This window comes from Anas acuta, chromosome 12, assembly GCF_963932015.1.
Source record: "Anas acuta chromosome 12, bAnaAcu1.1, whole genome shotgun sequence".
NCBI classification, from domain to species: domain Eukaryota; kingdom Metazoa; phylum Chordata; class Aves; order Anseriformes; family Anatidae; genus Anas; species Anas acuta.
Genome location: NC_088990.1, coordinates 2,667,552 through 2,682,698, shown reverse-complemented (window position 1 = coordinate 2,682,698; position 15,147 = coordinate 2,667,552). Strand labels below are relative to the sequence as shown.

Here is a 15,147-nt window from a genome sequence, read left to right as displayed (position 1 = left end):
TGACTTTTAAATGTTCCAGCCCTTGAGCCACGAGGTAAGGATGCAGCTTAGCAAGAGCTGTTGTACAACAGAACATGTGCAAGACTTTGGTGTTTAATAACACTGAGTGAAATTCAACCTTTTCTGCTTTGTGCAGAAGGGGAAGGAAGATATTTACAACATTTGTCACTGAGAACACTTTTCACCAGTAACATATATATACAACATTTCAACTCGCTGGCTGTTTATTGAATTATCTTTCCCTTTTCTTCCTTCACACACTGCATGGTAGCATTCGGTATTTAGTCTGCTGAAATGTTCACAAATAATTTTTTCACTGCTTCTCGCCCACATTTATTTATAGGTGAACGTATTGTACACACAGCCAAGCTTATATATAGAATGCCTCCATACTAACATGGAAAATAGTCGAATATCTCTAGCATCAAATTTCATTTTTCAGAACCCATTAAATTAGCATAATCCAGGATGCCATCCAAGCTATATCTTTTCATACAATTTTAAAAGCTGTCCTTTAATAAGTGAAAATAAAACCAAAAATAAATACGAAGATAAGTGAACTCGTATCTCTTCTGTATTTATAAGACAAATACTGCAATCATTTGCATGCATGCTTATGTTTAGCAGAAGGCTTACTGCAGATTCTAATTATAGTCTAAGGGTCTGATCCAACTCCCACTGAATGAGTGGCAAAAATCCAATGGATTTCATGAAAGGTGAAATATATACTAAAACTGGCACAGGACAAACACAGCTAAACCCCCCCTTAGATGAGAATCTGGAGCCTCCTAGATATCTGCCAAGGAAAGCACAGACATAATTAATGTCAGGACATCAATGATGTCTTTGATATAACTTCATAATTCATATTTTTGAAAATTAGCCCTATATCAGCAGGAACCATACTTAAAGGTTCCTGTCAAAGAGAGAATTTTTAAGCACAGCCTGACATAAAAATCTTATCAACTCACTTGAAATTAAGTCAATGAAAAATTAAAGCTAATTTCTAATAAGCTTATGTTACATTCATAGGCTAAAGGACACTTGTCAAACCCATGGAGTAAGTATACCTTTTCATATGGAAAAGATTTTCCCTTTTGAAAGGCAGAGGCCAGAAGAGAGACTAAAATGCATCATTTTAGACTGACTCTTAACATTTCTAGTTTTTCTGTCTGCTTAAAGCTAATGTAAGGATACAGGATAATCACAGAAATAAATTATTAATTTAAAAATCTGGGATAAGACTGCCAGAAGTGATAAGTGCAAAATATGGTTTAGATAATGGGATTAGACATCTAGAAAATGCATGTTTAATAGGAACTTACTATAGCTCCATTTTGGTATTTTGGGCTTAGTATTACAACTCCAGAGAGCATGAAACAGTCTGTTTAAAAAACAAAGCCAACCCACAGCATTATGAGCTCCGACATACCACGGACCTGGTCAACCATAAACCTGCAGGTACATAAAAATAAGTCCTAGATTTTTTCTACTTTTAAAGATGTGCAGAAAAGTCAGCTGCCAATTATAGGAGTATACACTGGAGTAGATCTATTAAAGACAATAGACTTATTTTGGCTTCAGACTAGTACAGCTGTGAAGAGGATCTGGTTCTAAAATTGTAAACTAAATACTGCTGCAACCGAGGAAAGTCATATTAAAATAAAAATAAAAATATATATATTTTATGGAAAGCTAAATGGAAAGTTATTTTTTTTCTTGAAAGATCACCTTCTTGCAAAGAACTCAGGAAGAGTGAAGTTAAAAATACCTTAGAGCTCACCGTCAAAGTGGTCAGTGTTTCTTTAAAATTCAAAAAGGCCTTCCCTTGAGAAAAAGGCTTATCAGTTTTCCTGAATTAATGTGTCCACGGGAGGGAAGAAACATGCTTCTGTGTTTGAGTGACAGTGCAGATGTCACTCGCAGCCTGCAAATTCTCTCAAATGTGAAGTCTCATTCCTCAAAGCTCACCTTATCTGTGACCAGCCTACATTTCCTGACCCCATTAACTCGCTTATACAATCACACGTGGAAGTCCCTACAACCTGAGACTACCACAACTACTGTACAGTATTTCTGGACATGATAAGAGACAATTAGGGTTTGTGTTGCTGGCAACGTATGGAAGTTACAGAGGTTGTAAAGGACAGTGAAATAGATATTTTGACTTTGTGTATGTTGCGGCAAAGAGGGAGGCTGCTCTCACAAGACATGAACGAAGTCTGAAGGTGAAAAGTACCAAAACAGTGACAAAATGGTTCTTCCTCTACCACCACATACAATTTTCATACTTGTAGTTGCCATTCTGATTAACTAAGGATTTAACTTATGAAGGTTTTTTTTATAATCATCTATGGGATGCATACGCCTTTACTTTCCATCTTACCTCTACAATATTGTCTTATTTTCCTCATGCATCTGGGGACGTTGAAACCTACTGAATAAACTTTGGCTTTGGATGTTCAGAAAAGCTACTGAGTTTAGCAGTTCAGTGCGATAATTGAGATAGCATCACAACGACAGCGTTCTACAGAAAGCAGACAGCTATACAAAAAACAAAAGACACAACCAAGATTCCGATAAGACAGCATTTCAGATTAAAGGAATTCAGATAAACAGGATTTTAACTGACCTTAACATTTACAGGAATGGAATATATCCCCCTGTAGACCACTTTCTGTTTAATCCCACTGTAATATCTAAAAGGTTAACAAAATACACACTGCCACAATTAACATGAAGCACATTGACTCGTTACAGGGAGGCAATGGGCTCGCTGTGAGTATCAGCCAGGCCTGTGGCTTCTCTTTCTGTAATCTGTTTGCAGGCAGGATGTCTGACTGTGAAAACGAATGGACATGGGTCTTAGAGTCAGGATGAGCAGCAGCTGCCTCTGGCTTTCCAGAGAGTCCTGCAAACTTGGCCCAGGTCAGGCACAAAGCGAGCACCTCCAGAAAGTAAAAGACAGAGCAGCAGCTACGAACAATTCAGCTATGGGGGGCTGTACTGAGTGAACCAACTAAAGGCTATAGAGTAGTATTGGTTCCAGCATCTGTAAGGATGCCATTTCTGGTAAGAAACACGCAGTCAGCAGCCACCTCGAGGAATGAGTGCTGGGCTGCTGGGGTTTGCAGTGTGGCTTGCAAAACCCAGCTGGCTTAGCTGCAGCACTGCTTCCAGAGCAAGGCTACCCAAGTAGATGGGCCTCTTCTGTCCAGTTTCAGGTCATTTATTAAGTGAGAGGAGCCTGGCTGAAATTTGAGTCTATGAGCATCCAGGGGAGGAGTTTCACCTGGGCGAGATGAGGCTCAAGCCTGCTTCCCTACGACCTGTTTGCTTCCAAAGGACTTCCAGGAAACGCTCCACCATGCAGTTTTTCTGCACTTGCATTCTCTCCGAGGATACAGTGTGAGCGAGATCCCTAATTAAGCAAATGCAATTAGCACCGAAGCACTCCATTTTCAAGCATTTTCATTTTAACCTGAATGTACACAAAATAGCACCTCTCTCGCAAACGACTGGTAGCTGTAAGGTATCTGTGCGCACACGTACACACAGACATACACAGCTGCAAGCACAAAAGCGATATGTATCTAAAATGCATAGCAGATCCGGGGTGGAGAGACCCTTGTTAATCTTTAGAAAGCAATCAGTCTAATCAGACAAGGCTCGATCCTGCTGGCGGCTACGCTTTTCCTTTTTAACCTGGCAGTAGACATGAAGACATCTTTTAATTTCAAGGATACTATTTATATGTTAAGCATGTGCAAGCTCAAGAACTCCATTCAGTACAAGGCTAGGACCTTATTTCTATCTGCAACTGACATTTTCTTCATATGGATTCAAAGCCAGCTTCACATTGTGTCAGCAGGTCAGATCTGATTTCGGCCCACATGTGAACAAGTCTCACTGTACTTGTACCATGTGAGAGCCTTTTGCCAATGTGGCTTTGGTCTTTTAAGTAAAAAGGTTACAGTTTTCCTGCTATCTACAAAGCTGTTGGTGACACAATGTGCCTGTGTACCTGGTTGGGTAATTTTCAGCTATAACATCAGGGTGCAATCATCTTCAGATCTGATCTGTCTCAGGGTCTAACTTCTGCCTTTGGCTGCACATGTGCAATTCCCCACTGAACCTAAAGGAAACCGTATATGCATGTCTAAGCAGCTTGTTGCCAGTGTGCTTATTCATGCATACAGCTGGTCTGTACAGCTTTGTAATCTCCTGGCTGATACGTGCGATTCTCTTCATCATCTTCTCCTCTGCCAAGTTTGCTCCACTCCAGAAAATTACCTTTTCTCAGCTGGTACACATGGAAAGGTGGGAGAGCATCGCCCTGAATAAAAGACTCTTGATTGGTGGCAGTCACAACATAATAAAAGGATGGTAGACTGCTATTAACTTATATTGTATGCTACTCTTTCCGTACCTTTTTTCTTCTTTTCCCAGTCTTCCTCCATGCTCCTGCTGTCTATCAGTTTCTGAAGGTTTATATCAGTAACATCTTGAAAACTACTTTAAAGAAAATGGGCTCAATCTTCCCCTTGATCTCTACACAGAACACTGACATCAAGGCGGGGAGTCCCACATGTGGGATGAACATACAGAATATGCTGTTTCAGATGAAGTTTTGTGGCTGTTAGGATCAGAAAACCTCGTGAATTCTCTGTCTGGTGTGAGTGGGTAGGAAAACCTTCAGATGTTCCACGATCCTGAACTTTTCTGATCTTTTTCAGGCCATGCCTAATTAGTACCAAACTCAGAAAGCACAAATTTAAGCCTGAATTATTTATCACATCATATTTATAAAATGCACTGCAATACACATCATGGCCCAGTTCACAACAACTAGAGATAAGATTAATCTTCTACCGATGCCATACTCCTTAATATGAAAATATAATTATCTAGCTGAAGAGTTTCTTAAATTACATACTTTCAAACTAGTATGAGCAGAATTTATCCTTGTGTCTGGTGCTAAGCCAAGTGGAAAAAACACTGAGAGCAGAATTGACAAAACACATGTTGGCTCTGTCTGTCTATCAGCATTTCCAGTGCACACCTTACATGGTCCTGTCAACATCTCAACTCAAGCCTGGTCTCAAATACTAATATAATATTTTTCTCCCAGAAATGTGATCCTGGAGAAAGGAGTTCCAGAACTGCAGAGACATATTGAAGAACAAAGACCTTAATTTGCACCAAGTGTCCTGCAAGTTACCGTACATTTACCTTACCCAATACAGAAATTAAAAAGAGGGAGATATCACAAAAATTATTCTTACTTTTAGTTGCAGTAATTTATATCTGCACTTGATGTACATTTACAGACGTGCATGTGCTTCTGAAAGTACAGAGTATTTGTTTCAAATAACTTTGAGAAAAAGCTATGCCTTCAGTCTGTAAAGTGTAAAGTCTGTAAAGCACTTTCATCTGAAATGCTACATACAGGAAGATGTGTAATAAGCCTTTAGAGTAAATATATATATATATATTAATTTACTGTACTTTTAAAAACCATTTTGTCCCTTGAAAAAAACTCACAATGACTACAGGAAAACCTATCAACTGTTCTTCTGATGGGCATCAATAATGCACAGTGGAGTTTTAAAGCTTGATGGATGGATATATTGATGGTAAAGAGACTCAAAGAGTGATGAATGCAGTCCAGTGAGTGAAGAACACAAGCCAGAGTGGGTAGTAGTGAGCTTATGAAATGGATTCTCATGCGGGAAAAAACACTTTTCAGGGATGCATGCCCAATACCTTTGTAAAATAACTCTGATGTAAGTAATGTTTGTATACATTCTTATTTTTGCATTTTATTTAATTCTAAAATGATGTTTTCCATACAGTATAAGATATAATTTTACTGCTTTTGCTTCATGCTTCTAAGAGCTGGGCTGCAGTGATGTTCTCTTCATTAGAAATACAAGGCATGTATTATTTTAAGGCATAAATGAAGGGTTAAGGTAACAGTATCCCCAATGTCAGCTGCCTGATCAGAGTGCCTTTCTATGTGCATCTTTCAACTTGTACTAGTTTGAAAAACAATTACATTTTCTAAGTGAATTGCTGTTAATACCAATACATTTTGATTGTCAGTGCTGCTGGTATCTCTGCAGATATAGGCAAGAATATAAGCTAATTTCCCTCCAGGGCCTCTACAGAGAGCTGAGGGAGATTAACCAGTATTTTAGGCAGCTAAGTGTGAAATACTGGTTGGGTCAATAACTTGTCCTCCAGTGCTGTTATGTTAGCTGTCAAAAGCTGGCAAAAAGACATATCAGTATGGAGTCAAGTGCAGGTCTGATCGCACTGAGATCTCCAGCCCAGACTTTCAGACTTCACTGAATATTTCTCTTGGCATCTGTGTAATCATGAGAGCTCTTTGTCAAACCAGCACTAATCTGCTCTCCATAACCATCCTTCCGTGGGATAAGAAGCATGGGAAAATGGAAGAACATAAAGACAGCAGTTTGTGACAAACCTGGTTTTGTATGATGGAGCAGCTGTAATGACTCTCAGCATCCAGAAGACATGTACCTGCATCCCCACGTATGATGGCCAGAGGATTCACTGTGGCACAGCTGCACCCCCATGGAAAGGGCCATTCAAGGAGAAAAACACTGCAGGATTACCAGATGATCTGCATCCCTCCTGAGGATTCTTTTTACAGAAGGCTAACATCTGGCTGCAGGTTTGGAGCTATCTTCAACTAATTTGAATACAAATTTAATGAATGCCAATTTTTGTCACCAGCATGAGTGATTTAAATGTGGGCAAGTTCAGCTGATCTTGTCTCAATCTATTATCTAAAAGTTTGCAGTCAGAAGTCCAGTACTATAACTGATGCATTAGCAAAAGACAAACAAACAAACAAATAAACAAATCCCAAGTTTTATATAGTTAATTCCTATTTTTACCTGTCCAGCCAGCGAGACAGCAGCAGTAACCGGTGACAGGATCGCACCCATCTGCATGGCTACAATCACAACGTTCACTGCAATTAAGACCATATGTTCCATCCTTCCAAAAATATAAACAAAAAAGTCTCTCAGTAATCAGTTTTTTGTCCAAAAATGTGCAATATCATCTATCACGTCCCTCCTAATGCTGAGTCGCATTTTTAAAATTAACATACAGAGGAGATAGAAATAACTCAGTGCCTAACATTTCTATATAGAACCAAATGAGGGATCACTTTAAAAAATGATGCTCAAGGAAATGCAGATAGCATTGCAATAGCTCTGATTGAATATAGTGCAAAACAGAAAATATCTACTTGATTGCTAGAAATCCAATCTGTTATTTATACATGATTTCCTGCAGGTATCCATGGACAAAATGAGATACTGACCTAATGTATGTTTCAAAGAGCTATGCTGGCTATGCTTTAAAAGGGGATGCAAGACCATCCCAGTCATACTTACGGGACAGGGCTGGTCACAGTACTCCCCTTGCCATCCAGGTGAGCAGAGACAAAAGCCATCAGCTGGCCTGCAGGCAGCTCCATTTGTGCAATAGCATGTCTGGTTACAGTTAAGACCCCAACTTCCACTCGAACATGGAATAGAGCAATCCATTCCTTGCCACCCTGAAGAAAGTTATGAAAGAAATAGCGTTTGGGATGTTTTCACAGAAAAAAAATAATGCTGGATTACAGCTATCTGCTGTAATATTTACCTCAGGAGAGTTAAAACATCCTGCAAAAGTGTGTCGTGCATGTTTTTTAGACAGATCTAATGGTCTGCCCTTTTCTTGCACAGCACAGCACGAATGGCAGCGTGCAAACTGCAGCTCTTCGATTCTAGAACCAGTTTCCTCCTGATCTTGGTGTAAATAAAGACACTGATCTTGAGGTCAAAGATTGGCCCTTTAATTATGAACTATCAGCTTCCTCTGCCAGCATCTATATGTGGAGAAGGGTGGTGTAGGTGTCACTGTGTTGGCTGTTTGCCACATTAAGGTGTCTGATTCCTCTCTGGGAACTGCTCAGGCAGCAAGAGAGTGCAGCAATATCTGCTGAAGACCTGCTGAATATAAGACACTTGCTATTTGATGCTGCCTGTTTCTTACCTCATATTTTTTGAGAAGGATCTTTAATATAAAGAAGCTATTACACACACAGAAAAAAGACCAAGGCCATCATTTCTAACCATTAAGGCTCAAATCTTAACTACCAGCCGCACAATGGCTTTCATTACAATGCAGCTGCATGTAATGGAGTTGAGCAGTAACTCACCATTTATACACCCTCATTAAATGGGGTTCTACAGTGATTCATTAACTCATGTTTGAAATGCCAGATTTTATTGTTATTTGCCTCACTTCTGTTTTAGGGCTTATTAATGCCATATAGAGATAACTCATGTTGGTATTCTGGGGGAAGGCACCACTACACAGGGAAGATAAGAAACATCATGTTATGGAGTGCACAAGATTTCTCAAGTGATTACTGGGTACATGAGTTATGTTCACTACCAAGCACATATGGGAATTCTGTACATATATGAAGGACAAAAATAGGTGAGTCATGTAGAGAATCTCCAGAGCAGGCAAGACTTGTTTTCCAGACAAGGGACAGCCACATCCTCTAGCCCCATGTTGACTCAGGAGACAGAGGACACCTGTACATGGCTGAGTTGTCACAGTGTAAGTTGTCACCAGAGGATGACAACAAGACAGGCTCACCCCACTGACAACACAACGGGCTAAAGGAAAGCTGAGCAGGAGGCTGTCTCTGCTCCTTTGCCCAGCTGTGTTACTCCAGGCATGGGAGGGAGAAATGGCGCTGTTGAGTCCTGGAGAAATGGGGCATTAGAGGGATAGAAAAAAGAAAAAGAAAAAAAAAAAAACAACACACCCCAAAAGCCCAGTTTGGGGTTTGTTTCATATTTCTTTTAGAATGGAGCTGTGGCTCTGCAAGCACACTTCGTTCCATGGCCTATTCTTGCAGCACAGTGGTTAAGTCTGGCCCCTGTTCAGGGCAAAGACAAAACATATAGTCAAGCCCCTGTTGAGTTTTGATACTTGGGCAGACAGTTGAATTACCAACAGGCACAAATAGATAGTGGAGTTACAGACTGCACAGCTGTGGCACGTTAAAAGGGGAGCAGCCTTGATGCCAAATTGTAGACGACTGTTAAATCTGAATTTTGTTTACCTTCTTTGCAAATGCATAGACCGTCCACGGGGGAACATGTGCCATCATTTTTGCAATTACAAACTGATGAGCAATTGGTACCATAGGTTCCTTCCATGCAGGTAATGGTGCAGTCATCTCCCTGCAAACCAAAAAAAAAAGACAGAGTCAGCTAAAGAAATCTGAATTGCAGGAAATTCCCATCTCTGCACAGGGAGGCTTTCTCCTTCAAAACAGTGAGCAGAGTGTTATGAGTTGATTGCTGAGTCTTCAGCTCTCGAGCAGTCACTGCTGCTTCCCGTGATTATGATGCAATTAGTGCTTTGATTGACTTGGAGGAAAGGGACAAGTTTCTGGCGTTCATTCAGCAGGAGGTGTGTAAGTTACAAAAACAAACCTCCTAGAACAGATGTTAGATCATTAAGCAAAACATCGCTTACGAAACACTAATCACAAAATATACAGTCTGAAACTGTGCAAAGATTGCTCTGCATTTCTTGGAAAATATATTCTAAGAACACGGTTGTTAAAAAGCTAAAGGATATCCTGTGTGCTCATCTTCCACAGACTGGCAGAGAGGCAAACTGCATGACAGGTGCATTAGACCTTCTTGATGCATAGCTGGTACCTGCATTTGTTTTCAGTTAATTTGCATGAGATGGTGACTTTGGGAAGAATGCTGAACAAGGAGTGATGTGTACGACAGAGACAGGAGGCACAAAGAGCAAAACACAGAAACAGACAGTCTCTGTCCTATTTCCTGACGCCGTCCTTTAGGTGTTGGGAAAGCTAGGACAAGGAGGGTAAATACTTATATATTACAGAAATATACAATACTTCAACAGTAAGTGTTGGTACACTATGCACCGATTAGCTTGTGTGGCTGTAAGACACTTTTCCTTACTAATGTTGTTCATCTGATGCAATAAGGGAGATAAAAGATAAAATGTGAACATGATCCCTTTAAGCCTATTCAGTAAGTCCCACAGTCTAGTCGACATATGTTAGCACATATACGGTATTTTTACTCCGTTTTCTTCTATGTGTAGTCTTGACTTTCACATCACAAATTAGCTCCTAAATTTACTTCTTCAGTGAGTCAAACTGTAATAATTTAATCCTATGTCAGAGAAAGCTATCCTACTCCAAAGTTAAATAGTAACTACATTGCACAGTGTGACCTATATCATAGCTCAAGGGAAAAGATATTGGTCAAAATGTATTTTTGCAGGTGAGAGGCTTCACTGTGTGATAGGAGCATCCATTTATCAGGAGATAAATGCACAAAATGTCAGCTTCCCTATGCCATGGCGAGTACCTCCAGGAGCCTGTATATCACAGTATCAGACACTGAGACAGTAAAAGGAAATACGACCAGATTTTGAGCACCATAAACCCTCATATGCCTGTTGTTCTGCCAAGCACCAGTAGGACTCCTCCTATTTTATAGTAAAAACTTTGGTTTAGGGGGGAGAAATGGTTAAGATAGGTACCACTTAGAAGTAAATCCTACAAGCCCCTGAGTTTTGAGTGAAAGCAGTGTTTGCAAAAGATGCTATCTTTGACCTTGGTGGAGTAAAACAAGTTCCTCTGAAAAGGCCTGGCTGTAAAAGGTGCTGTCTTGACAGCCAGAAAATCCAAGCACGCTGCCCCTCATTACCCTGCCAGCATGCCTACAGAATGAGCTACAGGATCCCACAGCTGAGCGGGATGGCAGAGGGGCATTCAGTCTCCACGCCTAATCAATCGTCTGCCTTTCTCCTGTGTGTGACAATTAGACAGCCAATTAGTGCCACCTAGAAAGCTGTATCTTGTGTGAACGAAACTCCCAACTCATTTCAAGTACAGCGCAGGAGTGCTGGTACTGCTGTAATTTCTATGACAACTGACCTTACCTGGATTTGAACTGGTGATCTAGAAGTAAAGGAAAATTCCTTTGAAAAGGAAAGAAGAACAGAGTGATGCGGAGCTAACATATTCCCTCGGGAACCTGATGAACTAAGACAGCATCTGGGCCATGGACAGAAGAAGAACCAGGATTTCCAGCTCTTCAGCTGGCTCCGTGACTGCAAGTTGGCTCGTGTGATGCAAGGTTTGCCCTGGCCATGTGATGACAAGCTGGTGCAGATTCACTCTTTTTCTCTACACCCACTCTGCACAGAGGGCAGTCAGACAGGCAGAATAATTTGGGTACATCAAAGAAAAGGTTCCATATACAAGCTAAGCATCAGGATGTGTCTTCCTCACTCAAAACTCCTTTGAGGTTTGGCATTTACTGCAATAGACTCTGTTTTGTGGACGCCCAGGTTAGTCATTCTGGCTGTACACCTTACGTGCCCTTACCTTGCAACAAACCTTACCGGAGAAACTAACTGGCTTAATGAGATTTCTGTCTCTGGGTTTGACAAGCGAGACCTTCAGAACTCTCAGAGTGACAACTGCCAAATATCCTTAACTTCTTAATTACATAAGAGGAAAATGCACTTGAACTATAGCACTGGCTCTAAGATTTTATTAATTATAAATGCACACCCCGTTATTAACATTTTGAACTTGATTGGGGAGAATGACCTATGAAATTAAATGCATTCAGGTACTGTTAAAGATATGTAAATTCCACCTCCCTCTCACCACCTGCCCAAGTGAATAATGCTGCAGTGTATGTCTATCCAGTTGTTAATGAGTTATACATTCTATTAAACCGATTTTAAATGTTGTGCATTGAATCTTCAATCTTGCAATATGGTACTTTTTATTTCTATCCTATTTAGTAAAATTAATCAACAGCTGTGCTTCTTATGTTGATTATTCTTTTTTTTTTTTATTAAGATCAGGAGGTTAATGAGAATAGTGAAATGTCTGGATGTGGTATACATGATAGGAAGGAGTAGCTAATTCAATCAAACATATAACCCTGAAAATGTTAAAGCTATATTAAGAAATCTAGCTATAAATAACTTGGTATTTTACATCTCTATTTTCCATGTCAGAGTGATCCATATGGACACCACAGACTTTCAGAAGTGCTTCATTTCTTTCAACATTTTCCCTTAGAGTGCCCAGTTTATCAAAACATATCCCTGACGTCTACTCCCTGTATTACCTCCTGATTTCAGGGGTCAAGCCTGACTCTAAACCTAATCTGTGGAAAAAACTCTCTTCACTAGGTGTTGGATCAGGGCCAGTTGCAGTAAATGTCCAGCTCCTCGCGTAAAGCAGCATGTTCCTGCCCTCTTCTTTGCATTCCTGGGCCCAAATCCATGAGATGGCACCTCCGTACAACCAAAGACAAGGTGTCCCATGTCTCAGCACGGCTGCTTAGAAGCTAAAAGGAGTGAGTCCTTTCTTGATTGAAATTTGCATCTGATAGGATTACCCCAACATTACAAAGATCCAGGTGGGCTTCTGTGGTCCCTGGGACCCTAAAATTCAGCTTTAAATCACAATGAATGGTGCCAATAATGTGGCTACCACCACCTATATGACCTTTTCATAGCTTTAATTACTTCAGAAATATTAACAAATTGGTGCTGAAACTAAATGACAGACCCTTCTAGCATCAGGAGAGGTTTTGGCACACGATTCTTGTTATTGTTAATTCTCCCCTATGTATTGAGGGTGAGGCCCAAGGAACCAAACGCCATTAATAACTCAGGCTGCCAGCTCGCATCCATCAGCATCAAATATTAATAGACTCATGAGGGCCAGAGCATACGTCTTGCCGGATGGCAGTCAATAATACGTCTTGTTTCTGTTCAGGCAGAGGTGAAGATTTTCTTCCTCAAAAATTATTATTGTACAATATTAGTAGAGCTTAAATACACACTGCTGCCTTAGGTGTTAACTGTGTTAACAAGCTCTGGCCACTTCACAAAGTGTTTTCCCTGGATTAATGTTGCCCTAACAGTAAGTATTAGATTGCTTGTTTCTGTTAAAAATACATTCCTGCTGTAAACAAGGGCCAACTTCCTTTAAAATCCTCTGTCTGCATTCAATAAAAAGACTTTTATTTACTCCTATCAGGCCTTTAAATCACTGAAATACATTTTAAAAGGAAAAAAAATGCAATCCCAGACTGTAAGAGGAGTTAATAACCCAGCAGCGGTCACAAACACCCAGCAAAGTCTGCAGCTATGCCTGGCCTCTCTGAAAGTTTGACTATTTAAGGACATTCAATTAAGAATTTCAGAAGTAACTACAACCTACAGGAATATATTTGCCTTGGAGTGCTAAAGGCTGGTTCCACTGAAGTCAGTGGCAAAACAGAAAATCAATTTTTCAAGGCCTCTGCAATGCAGAAGACTAACGGGAGCGTTATTGAAGTTGGCATCAAGTTTGCATGATAAAGACCTCGGTGACGGGTTGGTTCCAGTGTTCTGGAGGTTGAACCTGCTGAGGTGCCACACGTCCCCTGTTCCTGCGCAGATTGCTGGGGGGGCTGACTGCAGTGAAAGGCAACGTGCTTGAGCCTCTGGTCATCTGTAATGGGACTCCAACTGCCCTTAGATATTTAACATGGTATCTGATTTCCCCTCTTTCCCCCTCGTCACCTTTCTTTGTGCCCGGTGAAGTGGAGGTGCAGCACCTGCCACCAGCAGCAGGGCAAGCCGAGTGCTCACGGTGCAGGCATGAAATGGGAAGAAGGGCATGGTGCAGGGCCATTTGCATGTAGCGATAAGCAGATCAGAAAGAAAAAGTGCAAGTGCTGTTTGTAGCTAACGTCTGCATGTCCAGATAAGGTGATTGGTATGGACTTAGTACGTAAAAGTACATATTTATGTGTACACACTGAATGTGGCACACCAGTGTGCCGGTACACGGTGTCTGGGCACTGATGCAGATCACTGACACAGTTCTGTATATTTACTTATTTAATTGTAAAATTTACAATTAACCCAAAGTGGTTCTCCACAAACATTCCCTCAAGGTAAACATATGGTATCCAGCAGCACAAACTGGCAGAACAAACTAATTTCCCTAATGGTGTTCTGGTGGAAATTAACGTGCTCTTCATAAGCGTATTAGCAGCAGTAGGAAACTTTGTACTTTTTCTGGTCATCTCCTCTACCCTCAACTCAAGCAATTTATTCATGACCTTATGATACAGCATCTTTAGTTTCCCAGACATAATGATGTCCTCTGGCTGAATTCCTTTCCCCTCTGGGTGTTACTAATTACTCCCTGCAGATGCTATTATTGGTGCTAATGATATAATGCAGAAAAAAGTTTGGGGACGGATCTTGTGCCCTGTACAAGCCAGGCTTTCAGTCTGCAGGTAATCAGTGTTACTAAGAACTGACAAATGCTCCTTTACCCATTTTGTAACATGGTATGATGTAGCTGTGCTAGAGTCTGATACAGATCTAAAATGGCACAATGAAACCACTGATGACCTTATTCAGTCTCCTTTTCCCTTCGCCCTTTGTATGGAAGAAGATGGAGTGAGGTAGAAAGGACAGGAAAGAGCTTTCTTATGTTCAAAAAGTGACATTTTATGTCACTTCTTAAGTCACAAGCTCATGACTCACCCAAAGACACAACCCTTCACAGTCCTGAATGCTGTATCACATAATCTTTCAAAGTATTATAAACGCTTTAACCAATATTATTTAATAAATAAATGAAATAAAATGTATTTTTGATCTTGTTATAAAATACACAGAGAGATTATATGTGCACATGCACAAATCCACCAGCTCTGGTTTCATTTTACCATCTGTAGCCAAAGCCTTTGTTGGGCTGCCCAGGCTGAGAGGGAACCACAAGGTCCCACAAAGGCAGTTGTGGCACAAAGCTGCTGTAATGGAGCAGGACTCCGTACAAATAAAGGCAGCAAATTCTAGCTTCGTGGGGTAGTGGTTGTTTTTTTGTTGTTTTTTTTTTTTTTGCCTCCATGAAATGAAGTGAAAACAAATACAAATAAAACTTTCATTAAAAAAAATTGATTTTTCATACTAAACAGCAAGCTTGAGTTGGATTTCTGTCAGTGAGCACTACAACCC

General features: G+C 40.5%; 1 protein-coding gene across 6 annotated transcripts in view; it reads right to left on the bottom strand.

Annotated features, from left to right (window-relative positions):
* MEGF11 (multiple EGF like domains 11) overlaps positions 1-15,147 on the bottom strand; it is a 280,329-nt gene that overhangs the window by 43,871 nt on the left and 221,311 nt on the right. For all 6 annotated transcript variants that reach the window (XM_068696388.1, XM_068696389.1, XM_068696391.1 and 3 more), the window contains 3 exons: positions 9,167-9,287; positions 7,434-7,597; positions 6,927-7,029 (listed from right to left, as the gene is read on the bottom strand). In XM_068696388.1, coding sequence (XP_068552489.1) covers positions 6,927-7,029; positions 7,434-7,597; positions 9,167-9,287 — 388 coding nt within the window. The remainder of the gene's footprint in view (positions 1-6,926; positions 7,030-7,433; positions 7,598-9,166; positions 9,288-15,147) is intronic.